The 12,281-nt window shown below is 44.6% G+C and overlaps 1 protein-coding gene across 8 annotated transcripts in view; it reads left to right on the top strand.

Annotated features, from left to right (window-relative positions):
• The window catches only part of pik3cd (phosphatidylinositol-4,5-bisphosphate 3-kinase, catalytic subunit delta), a 228,672-nt gene that overhangs the window by 164,375 nt on the left and 52,016 nt on the right, over window positions 1-12,281 (top strand). For all 8 annotated transcript variants that reach the window (XR_011962673.1, XM_072586126.1, XM_072586124.1 and 5 more), the window contains one exon: window positions 11,271-11,492. Coding sequence is in view for 7 of the 8 variants with exons in the window: in XM_072586126.1 (XP_072442227.1) it covers window positions 11,271-11,492 (222 nt within the window). In the remaining variant the exon portion in view is untranslated. The remainder of the gene's footprint in view (window positions 1-11,270; window positions 11,493-12,281) is intronic.

The following is a 12,281-nucleotide window of genomic DNA, read 5'->3' as shown; positions in this document are numbered from 1 at the left end:
TCAATGAGATCATGGCTGATCTGGTCACCCTCCACTCCACTTTCCTGCCTTTTCCCTGTAATCTTTTAATTCCCTCATTGATTAAAGATCTGCCTCTCTCAGCCTTGAATATACTTAACAACGCAGCCTCGACAGCCCTCCGTGGGAAAGAATACCACAACTTCACAGCAAGGTTTTAGGGAGTGACCTGCAGTTCCTGGCAACCCACTGTCATATCCCTGAGACTGGAATTAAAATGAGAATTTCTACTGAGCTTCTTTTAAATTCCAGAGGAGGATTGGAATTGAGGGTGGGTGTGGGTGTGGTGGGTAGGGGATTGGGTGACAGCAGCTTTGTACAAAATGCAAAATCTCAAGCAAGCTGCAAAACATGTTTGTTAGTTTAATCATTTCGAACCAGTGCGGGAAATAATCAAAGAAGGGGTGACGTTTTGATGAACTGAAAATCTGTATCTTGCGTAGTTTGTGAAATGTATTCATTAAAACTTTTGAGATGGCAGCAGTTTTTCGAACTGTACAGATTACCTATTTAATTTGTGGATGTTACCTATTCCTGATGTAAAGTGTTCAAAAAATGTAATGGAGCAGATTTTCCTGTTTGAATGTCTCGACTTGCAAGTGGAGCATCGAGAGGGAAATGTGTCCGAGCTGTGCAATTTTTTCCGGCCCACTCACATCTGAACATCTTGAGCTTTTGTGTGCTACTGTTAATGAGGACTCTTTTCCATGGTACTGTCAAAACATTACAGAAGGTGTTTCAGTCATGCTGCCAGAAACACATATACAGGGAGGCACGGTGGCTCAGTGGTTAGCACTGCTGCCTCACAGTGCCAGAGACCCGGGTTCGATTCCCACCTCGGTCTGTGTGGAGTTTGCACATTCTCCCTATGTCTGTGTGGGCTTCCTCCGGATGCTCCGGTTTCCTCCCACAGTCCAAAGATGTGCAAGTCATGCTAAATTGCCCATAATATCAGGTGCATCTATCAGAGGTAAATATAGCATAGGGGAATGTGTCTGGGTGGGTTACTCTTCGGAGGTCAGTGTGGACTTGTTGGGCTGAAGGGCCTGTTTCCATACTGTGGGGAATTTAATCATAATCTAATCTATGCACAAAACAGCTGGTCTGCCTCTTGACTGCAGGCAATGACATTCCTGATTTCATCCTAACAGAACGTGCTGGAGAAACTCAGCAGATCTGGCAGCGTCTATACAGAGAGAGAGAAGGGTCTCTGAACTCCAAATGTTAACTCTGTTTCTCTCTCCATAGATGCTGCCACACTCAGTGAGTTTCTCCAGCCATTTATCTACTTGTTTCAGATCTCCAGCACCCACAGGTATTTGTGGATGCTCAGAGCAAGGTCCAGGCTTCAGTTTACACTCAAAAGAATCAACCTTAACTGTACAGCCAAAGCAAAATCCATCACGTTTCCCATTGTATCTTAGGTTGCTTAGTGTTGTACACACATGCAATCTTTGTCTGAGTTATTAGATTAGATTAGATTACTTACAGTGTGGAAACAGGTCCTTTGGCCCAACAAGTCGACACCGCCCCACCGAAGCGCAACCCACCCATACCCCTACATCTACCCCTTACCTAACACTACGGACAATTTAGCATGGCCAATTCACCTGACCTGCACATCTTTGGACTGTGGGAGGAAACCGGAGCACCCGGAGGAAACCCATGCAGACACGGGGAGAACGTGCAAACTCCACACAGTCAGTCGCCTGAGGCGGGAATTGAACCCGGGTCTCTGGCGCTGTGAGGCAGCAGTGCTAACCACTGTGCCACCGTGCCGCCCTATTGATTGCTGAGATGAATGAGTTCAATAGTAACAGAGCTTTCCAGGCACACATTTCTGGAAGTCCTGCCTCTTCACAACATTGCTACCCACAGAGAGATCCATCGGATCATTCTGTTCTTGGAGTGCATTATCCCATCCCATGTGGCTGGTTCATTGGGAAGAGTGTGGAGCAAGCTGGGCTCCTGAGTAGAGTGGATTATCAGCACAGGAAGTGGGTGGGAGAGTTCAGGAATGTGTGGTGCAAGCACAAGATGGTTGGAGGTCAAGCTAAGCTCGCCTGGAGAGCATTCTCCTCCAGGTCTGACAGGTTCTTTGTAACACCATTTGGAAAAGAAGTGATGTGGGAGCGTTCATCCTGCTGTGTTTCATTAGGCCCAGATTCTAAAAGGAGATGTGGGGATTGACCAATGGAGCCATTCAGAAAGGGAATGAAAATGTTGACCTAACTTCCTGGAAGTAGCAAGGTTTGCTCATAATTATTTAGCCTGTTTGACACCGTGATCATTTGAAATGTATCCTATCTAAGATGCACCTTACACACGTCTGTTGGCTTTCCAATTCTGGGACGATTGAGGGAGACCATCCATGGAAGCGCTACTCATGACATGCATAGAGAATGGTACTTGCCATTTCAGGATTTGCAATTTCAAAACTGACTGATTTAATTGCAAAGTTTTGTTTCTGTCGCAAGGCTATTCCTTCATGATACGTTCTGGTTACAGTTTGTAGCCAGTCAGATATTTGCTGACTAACAGCTGATTCCTCAGCAGACTTTATGACAATGCCAATGTCACAGTTTTCATGTGCAAGGTTATTTTGAAATGTATAGCCGAGAAACGAACCTTAGAAGTGCAGCCTTGTTAAATATCAAATAGCTGACATTTGGGAAATGTTTCAACTCCTACAGCCTTTCCTCCTGCCTCACTTTAAGCAATAAAATGTCTTTTTTTAAATGATTCTCTAAAACACACTCCCACATTCACCACACAGTGTAGTTACTTTCTTGCAACTATTTTTTGAGTTTACTTGTTTCATTTCTCAGGTAGGAATGTAATATCCTGATTGTGACTTCAGGATAACTTTATTCATTGTTATTTTGTGTGTCCAAGGCATATTGCATTTCCAGGAACTATCAGTCTGCTTTGAGGATTGGGCAGATGACCTGGGCGCTCTCTGTTTGTCTGTGGCTTAGATTCAGTGTCATCATTGAAAATCAGTCAATCTCTGAAACTAGTTCCCTGTCATCATCGATCAGAAGTGACAGATTGTGATCCGTGTTTGTCACTGCAGCATTGGGTGTTTGATGCAAGTGACTTCTCTCCAGAAGTATTGCATTTTGATACAACAAATAAGGGCAGGACTTATACAATTAATAGTAGGGCCTTTGGCCTAGTGTTATAGAACAGAGGGGTCTAGGGATTCAGGTATATACTTCTTAGAAGTTTGTGTCACATGTAGACAGGGTGGTTAAAAAGGTGTTTAGTACGCTTGCCTTCATTGTTCAGTCATAGAGATGTACAGCACGGAAACAGACCCTTTGGTCCATGCCAACCAGATATCCTAACCTAATCTAGTCCCATTTGCTAGTACTTGGCCCATATCCCTCTAAACCCTTCCTATTCATATACCCATCCAGATGCCTTTTAAATGTTGCAATTGTACCAACTTCCACCACATCCTCTGGCAGCTCATTCATACACGCACCACCCTCTGCGTGAAAATGTTGCCCCTTAGATCTCTTTAAATCTTTCCTCTCTCACCCTAAACCTATACCTTTTAGTTCTGGACTCCCCGACCCCAGGGAAAATACTTTGTCTATTTACCCTATCTATGCCGCCCATGATTTCAGAAACTGCTATAAGGTCATCCCTCAGCCTCCGACGTTACAGGGAAAACAGCCCCAGCCTGTTCAGCCTCTCCCTATAGCTCAAACCCTCCAACCCTGGCAACATCCTTGTTAATCTTTTCTGAATCCTTTCAAGTTTCACAACATGCTTCCGATAGGAGGAAAACCAGAATTGCACACAATATTACAAAAGTGGCCTAACCAATGTCCTGTACAGCCGCAACATGACTTCCCAACTCCTGGACTCAAGTCTCTAACAATAAAGGAAAGCATACCAAGCATCTTTTTCAGTCCTTTGAGTATAGGAGTTGGGAAGTCATGTTGAGGTTGTACAGGGCATTGGTGAGGGCTCTTCTGGAATACTGTGTCCAGTTCTAGTCACCCAGTTATAGGAAGGATAACTCCAGGATGTTCCAGGTATGGAAGGTTTGAGCTATAAAGAATAGACTGGGATCTTTCTCACTGGAGTGTTGGATGGTGAGGGGTGACCTTATAGAAATTTATAAAATGATGAGGGGGGGAGGGGGGGGGGGAGGTGGGAACAGGATTAATGGTATTTGTCTTTTCCCTAGGATGGTGGATTTCAAGACTAGGTGGTACATTTTTAAGGTGAGCGCAGAGAGAGAGTTTTAAAAAAGATGAGGGGCAAATTCTTTACACAGAGGGTGGCTCATGTGTGGAATGAGCTGCCAGAGAAAGTGGTGGATGTGGGTAGAGTTACAATGGTTAAAAGACACTTGGTTAGGAAAGGTTTGGAGAGATATGGGCCAGGAGCAGGCAGGACTAATTTAATTTGGGATTTTGTTCAGCATGGACTGGTTGGACCGAAGGATCTGTTTCTGTGCTGAATGACCATGACTTTGTGAAACTGGATAACCATAATTTCTCAGCTTGAGCACGTTATTACACGGGTCTGAGATTAGTTAGCAGGGAGATTCAGTGTGGTGGTTTGCTTCTGGGTCTGACTCACGGTCTTTTTGAGCATTAAATGTTGAGAAACAGAACAAAGTGGAGCTCCTTGCCAGGATTGGAGAAATTTAACACTGAGTGGATAGGCTGGGGTTAATTAGGCCCTTCTAAAGTGTAATGGCTTGCATGGAGTCCATCTCTTTCCGTTGTCACTGAGCTTAATAACCAGGAGCACAGGATTGGTAGATGGATTGGAGCGGACTGAAGGGGTAATTAATTCCCCGGGGGTAAGATAGCTCTGCAATTCACTGCTTGAAAAGATAATAAAGGCAGCAACCTGCAATACATTACAAACACACCTAAATATATATTTGAGATGAAAGCTTATCGATCAAATAAGGGAAGGTGGTATTAACCTCATTGGCTCCTTTTCAGTCAGCACAGATACTGTGGCTCGAATGGCCTTTTCTGTGCCTTAACTCTTTCGCCAAATGGGATGGCCACACACAAGCAGTCAAATAATTTGTATCAATGAAATGAGAGTTTCCTTTTGCTAAAAAAACTTAATGAACCTTTAAGTCAACTGTTGTGATTTCGTCATGATATAATTATTTTTAAAAGTCATAGCAAGCACACCAGAGAAAAATAAATTTGCTTAGCGTTTATCTAGGCTTTCAAGAGAAACTTCTGGCAATGATTCACTCTCAAATCTTGAACCATTCCTCTCTTTGCAAGTTCCTGGATGCATTGGATTTTTGTTTTGATCTCCAAAGCAAATCCTATTTTGTAGTTGATGTTCAAACCCTTGGCAAATGAGCTCATAAAAGTTGATCCAGTCTTGTCCTCATTCATGTTTCAAAGTTCTGTGGGAATTGTCTTGTATCTTGGCATCCACTGGAAGAAGATACAAAAATATATCAGATTGCTGAATTGAATAACATGAAATAGGATGTGTCGTGTTTTGAGAGTGGAGATGCGTTAAGCAGTTCACATAGACTCCTGCTGTTCAGCAAATTGACTGAATGTCCTGTCCTTTTTTGTTAAGTTATTCATTCAGGGATGTGAGCATTGCTGGCCAGGCTAACACTTATGACCATCTTCCGTTGCCATGGAGAAGGTCACCTCCTTGAAACGCGACAGTTCATGAGGAGCAACTACACCTGCAGTACCATTAGAGAAAGAGGTTCAAGTTGGGATGAGGGATTTCAAGACGAGGGGGGCATATGTTTAAAGTGAGAGGAGAGAGATTTAAAAAAGACGGGCAAATGTTTTACAGAGAGGGTGGTTTGCATGTGGAATGAACTTCCTGAGGAAATGGTGGATGCAAACACAATTACAAATGTTTGAAAAACACGTAGGTAAATACAGGAATAGGAAAGGTTTGGGGGGATATGGGCCAGGAGCAGGTACTTGAGACTAATTTAGTTTGGGATTATGGTTGGCATGGACTGGTTGTTCCGAAGAGTCTGTTTCCATGCTGTATGACTGTATGACATTGTATCGACCAAGAGTGAATGAATGAACTACAGCATGTTCTAAAGTCAGGATGGTGAGTAGCTTGAGGGCAGAGCTTGCAGGTTTTCCTATGTGTCTGCTGCCCTTGTCTTTCATGGGTTTGGGAGGTGCTGCCAAAGGCACTTGGCTGAGTTACTGCAGTACATAAGTGTAGGTGGTACACTCGCTGCCACTGAACATCAGGGATGGATGGGAAGAGGGAGGGAGTTTTGATGGTGGTGTTTGGGTGCTAGTAACAAAGCTGCATTGTCCCTTCTCCTGAAGTTGGTGATTGCTATAATGTAACTCCTGAGATAGTGATAGGCCTTGAATAATTAACCTTAATTACTAATTCATCCTCCAATGTGGGCAAGCCATCAGGGCATCAAGCATTAAATTTTGCTGGGGTTTTTTTGCATATTGTAAAGAAGATTTCAGTGTTTAGAAATGGAATGCATTTACTTTGGGCAGTCTTTATGAAATCTAAAGGAGAATAAAATTTCTGTGGCACGTCTAGTTTATCCTTCATTTCAAGCCTACAATTTATCTCTTCCAAAAATCCACATACAGAATCATGGACTGTTATGGCACAACAAGAGGCCATTTGGCCCATCATGCCTGCACTGGCTCCATTACCCACTGCCAATCTCCTGCCTTTTCCCCATTTCCCTCCATACCATTTCTACCCAAATAACCGTTCAATGCCGTCTTGAATTACTCAAGTGACCAGTCTAAACAACTCCAGAGATTTTGTTTCCATGACAATATGAGAAGTGAGATACTTGATTCACTAAGTTCAATTTTCCAAAATTCCCTACATTCAGGGAAGATCCTATTAAATTGGAAAATATGAAAGAGATTCTTTAATTCAAGAAAATAGTAAGACAGAAAACAGGCAACTACATATATAGCTTCATGTATGTCAGAGGCAAGATATTTAAGTAATTATGGATAGGATAAATAGGCAAAGTCTTTTCCCTGAGGTTGGGGAGTCCAGAACTAGAAGGCATAGGTTTAGGGTGAGAGGGGAAAGATATAAAAGAGACCTAAGGGGCAACTTTTTCACGCAGAGAGTGGTACGTGTATGGAATGAGCTGCCAGAGAATGTGGTGGAGGCTGGTACAATTGCAACATTTAAGAGGCATTTGGATGGGTATATGAATAGGAAGGGTTTGGAGGGATATGGGCCGGGTGCTGGCAGGTGGGACTAGATTGGGTTGGGATATCTGGTCGGCATGGACGGGTTGGACCGAAGGGTCTGTTTCCATTCTGTACATCTCTATGACTCTATGTTATAACAGGGCACTTTAGAAAAGTTCAAGGGAATTGGGCAAAGTGAACATGGTTGTGTGAAACGGAAATCATGTCAAAGCAATTTATTGGAGTTAGGTAATGTTTCCTCTGGCTAAAGTGAACAGGTGAATCTGCTGCATTTAAATTTCCAAAAGACATTTCATAAAGTGCCCCATCAAAAGTTATTGTCAAAAATAAAAGCTTATGGCACAGGGCCTAATACATTGGCATTGCTAGAGGATTGGCTGGGCTAACAGCAAACAAAGCAGGTATACATGAAAGATTTTAATGGGTTGACAAGATGTTATGTCAGGTGTGTCACAGGGATCAGTGCTCAACATTTTCCAATTTATATAAAATACTTGATGTGGAGATAGAATGTATGGTTGCTAAAATTGCAGATGACCTAAAGATAGGCATGTAAGGTATGAAGAGAGCATGAGCTTTCAATGGGATATAGATTGGTTAAAGGAGTGGGTAAAAGATCTAGCAGATGTGGGAAAGTGTGAAATTGTCCATTTTGGTAGCAAGAACAAAAAACAAGCATGTTACTGCAATGTAGGAGATGGTAGAGCTCTGCGTTTCAGAGGGATTTGGGCATCCTATTGCATGAATGTGCAAAAGGGTCGCATGCAGACTACAGCAAGTAATGAAGGAAACTAACCGATTGTTTCTCTCACAATAAATTAATATAGAAGTAGAGAGGTTATTCTTCAGTTATGCAGGGCACTGCTTTGACCACTTCTGGAGTGCTGTATAGACGATTGGTTTCCTTATTTAACTGGCATTGGAGCCCATTCACAGAAGATTTACAGAAGATTTACCTGATTAATGCCTGGAATGGGTGGGTTGTCCTCTGAGGACAAGTTGACCAGGTTAGGCTTGTATCAGCTGGAATGAAGAGCAAGTTACAACTTGATTGTGGAAGATTTTGACAGGCTATGAAGCATGGATATGGAGACAATGTTTTGTCTTGCAGGACAGTCTAGAACAAGGGGGGATTCTTTAAACTGAAGGGTTGCCCATTTAAGACCAAAATAAGGAGAAACCTTTTCTCATAGGACCACCTGTCTTTGGAATACTCTTCCTCAAAAGACAATGGAATCAGAGTCCTTACATCTTTGTACAGCAGAGTTAGTTAGATTCTTGATAAGCCAGAGGTTATGGGGGGGTTGGGGGCAGTATAGGTGAAATGTAGGTCTGTTCAGCCATGATTTTATTGGATAGTGCAATGGATTCAAGGGGCTGAATGGCCTATTCATGCTCATCATTGACATGTTTGGAACTGAACTGGTACCAGGGTCTGTCATTCTAGTTATTTAACAAATAATAGAGGAGAAAAATATTCTCAGCAAATTGTACCAGGTTTGTTTCATCGGAATCTGGAGCTAATAAAGGTTTGAGTTCATTTTTGTTTCACACGTCTCAGATGAGACCACCAGTTCCGAGGCTCTTTATTTCAGAAGATAAAACAGAATGTTTCTTTGAAACATTAAACACATACACTGAGCTTTTAGGCTTGTTTTCGAAGATCCTCCTTGTTCTTGGGCTTTCAGCTGCTTCTCACCAATGACGTAAGCATTGTTGTTGAACGGACCTTTCAAAAGGTTGTGCGTCACTGACTCTTGAGTTTGGCATTCCAGTACAACATTTGTCGTTGGGAATGGCGTCTCCGTGGTCACCCACCATTAATAGGAGATCATTGGCTCCAGTCAAAGCAGATCTTCATTACACATCCACTTTTGATCAGTCTCATGATCCTTTCCCCCTTTTTGTTTGACCTTCCTACACCATCTTCATTGCCATTGGAGGAACAATTGAGCCAACTGCACTGACACCCTTTCCTAGGTGGCCATATCTCTTTCTCTGCTGGGGCTCCATTAGGATGGACCAGGTTGTTGGTTTTATTTTAGCTCTTCCACCCGGCACGGTGGCACAGTGGTTAGCACTGCTGCCTCACAGCGCCAGGGACCGGGGTTCAATTCCCGCCTCAGGCGACTGACTGTGTGGAGTTTGCACATTCTCCCCGTGTCTGCGTGGGTTTCCTCCGGGTGCTCCGGTTTCCTCCCACAGTCCAAAGATGTGCAGGTCAGGTGAATTGGCCATGCTAAATTGCCCGTATTGTTAGGTAAGGGGTAAATGTAGGGGTATGGGTGGGTTGCGCTTTGGCAGGTCGGTGTGGACTTGTTGGGCCGAAGGGCCTGTTTCCACACTGTAAGTAATCTAATCTAATCACCCCCACCCTGAGTTTGTGTGTGTGTGGGCAGCGGCAGCAGCATGGGAAGGTAGTGGGGTTTAATTCTTCACCTTTGCTGAGCATGTTGCCATAGCATCACAGACGAGGTAAAGAGTTTCCCATGTGGAATTGTGGGTAAGAACCCACATCCTTCCTTTGTGTTTGCAGCATACATTCAAGCAGTTTCCCCTGCATTTCAACACACCCCCCGCCCCCATTCCTGTTGCTGTGGTGATGGCACATGGTAGAAATCTAACTCCCTGATCTCCATAACCCTCCCCCAGCCCCACAACCGTTTCTGCTTGCTTTCTGTCTTTCTGTTAGCCCCCTGGTTTTAACTATGCCGCCAATTGCGGACGCGTCTTGGAGTGGCCCATGCCCAAGCTGTGCAATTCCCACCTGACACCTCTTTCAATGCTCCTTAAAACTGGCCTCTTTCGACCAAGCTATTGGCAGCATGGTGGCACCGTGGTTAGCACTGCTGCCTCACTGCGCCAGAGGCCAGGGTTCAATTCCCCCGTGCAAACTCCACACAGACAGTTGCCTGAGGCAGGAATTGAACCCTGACCTCTGGCGCAGTGAGGCAGCAGTGCTAACCACTGTGCCACCATGCTGCCAATAGCTTGGTCGAAAGAGGCCAGTTTTAAGGAGCATTGAAAGAGGAGAGAGAGAGGTGTCTGCGTGGGTTTCCTCTGGGAGCTCCGGTTTCCTCCCACAGTCCAAAAATGTGCAGGCTAGGTGAATTGGCCATGCTTAAATTGCCCGTAGTGTTAGGTGCAGGAGTAAATGTAGGGGAATGGGTCTGGGTGGGTTGCTCTTCGGAGGGTCGGTGTGGACTTGTTGGGCTGAAGGGCCTGTTTCCACACTGTAAATAATCTAATCTAATCAAAATGCCTTTGGAGGTCACACTGTCACTGCTCAGTCAAAGGACTCCAGGACCTGAGCTCGGAAATTTAGACTCATGACTGAGGGGTTTACTGGCAGAGCTAGCTAGCTTTCACATGAGATGATTAACCTCCCCACCACGCTCCCCCCCCCCCCCCCCCCCCACACCCACACACACTCGCCCACACCAGACACAAGTAGAAAGCCCCTGTGTTACAGAGCAGACGAGGCATCCTGGCCTCCTTGGCTAATACGTATCCCCTGGTGACAAAAGTAGATGGTCTCATCACTATCACGTTGCTATCTATGAGAAATGCTGTGTACTTTCACTTCAAAGCCTACCGCATCACCTAAACCTCTGTGAGATATCTGGTCATTGTGGAAGGTGCTATGGAAATGCAAGTATTTGAACTGGTATCTCCAAACATGGACGAAAGCTTTGAAAAATTGTGTCATTCTGGGGAAATGCTGCATTGACAGACTCCAGTGTCGTTGTGAGGGAGTGCTGTGTTGACAGAGGTGTTATCTTTTAGTGGAGACATTAACCTGAGCTCCTATCTGCTCCAGAACCACTTTAAAGAAGAGCAGGTCTCCTGACCAATGTTTTCACTCTAGTCAGCATCAGTGAACCAGGCAGTCTGGCCATTATCACAGTGCTGTTTCCGGGGGATTTGTTAGCTGGCCAAATTATTGCACACTAAAACAGGGACTGCACATGTGAAAATGCTCCGTGTAGCTGCTAGTAGAGAGCTCTTGCTGTTGCTAGGCAGTGGTTAACTGTTTGTTCTCTCCCCCTTTTCCAGCTGGTTGTTCAAGCCGGGTTATTTCATGGCAGTGAGATGCTCTGTAAGACGGTATACAGCCACGAGGTTAACATGTGCTCCGAGCCGCTGTGGAACCAGAGTCTGGAGTTTGACATCAACATCTGTGACCTCCCACGGATGACGCGTCTGTGCTTTGCTCTCTACGCCGTGATCGAAAAGGCCAAGAAAGCTCGCTCCACCAAGAAGAAATCAAAAAAGGCGGTGAGTGTTCTAGAGTTGACTTGTTTCCTGCCTTAATTTGACCTTAATCAATACAATGTCCCTTTCTATGTAACAGATCTGATTTGAGCTTATTCAGGTTGGGGGATCTGATACCAAGTAACACCCAGGTAAGTTGTAAAGTTTCAACCACAACATGGGTGACAAAACTTTCATGTACAATTGGGAGTCCCACTGACTGATGGGTGGAATTATTGTAACATAGAATCTCTGCAGTGTGGAAACAGGCCACTCGGCCCAACAAGTCCATTGAGCATTCCACCCAGACCCACCCCCTACAGTATCCTTGCATTTCCCATGCTAATGCACTTACACATTCCTGGACACTATGGGCAATTTAACATGGCCAATTCACCTAATCTGCACATCTTTGGACTGTGGGAGAAACCAGGGCACCTGCAGGAAACCCACACAGATGCAGGGAGAATGTGCAAACTGCACACAGATAGTCACCCAAGGCTGGAATTGAACTCCTGTGAGGCAGTAGTGCTAACCACTGAGCTACTGTGCTGCTGACAGACAGTGTGAATGGCACAGATTCTCCAGGGCATGTTGTCTCTCCAACAGAGCTCCAGAAAACTTCCAGATCGATTATGATTTAACAGAAAAGGTCCCAGATTATTAGCTGGACTCAAGGAGAGAACGCTGTCTAGGTGTGTGTTCCCTGGAATCTCAAAGGATTGGGTGCAATCCGAACAAAGATTCCAAGTTAGTAAGGGGAACGGATCCGGGTCAATGAAGTGGAACTATTTCCACGGTTCATAAAGCCAA

This window comes from Chiloscyllium punctatum, chromosome 16 (genome assembly GCF_047496795.1).
Source record: "Chiloscyllium punctatum isolate Juve2018m chromosome 16, sChiPun1.3, whole genome shotgun sequence".
In the NCBI taxonomy this organism is placed as follows: Eukaryota; Metazoa; Chordata; class Chondrichthyes; order Orectolobiformes; family Hemiscylliidae; genus Chiloscyllium; species Chiloscyllium punctatum.
Note: the sequence above shows the minus strand (reverse complement) of the source record. Positions and strands in the feature narration are given on the sequence as shown.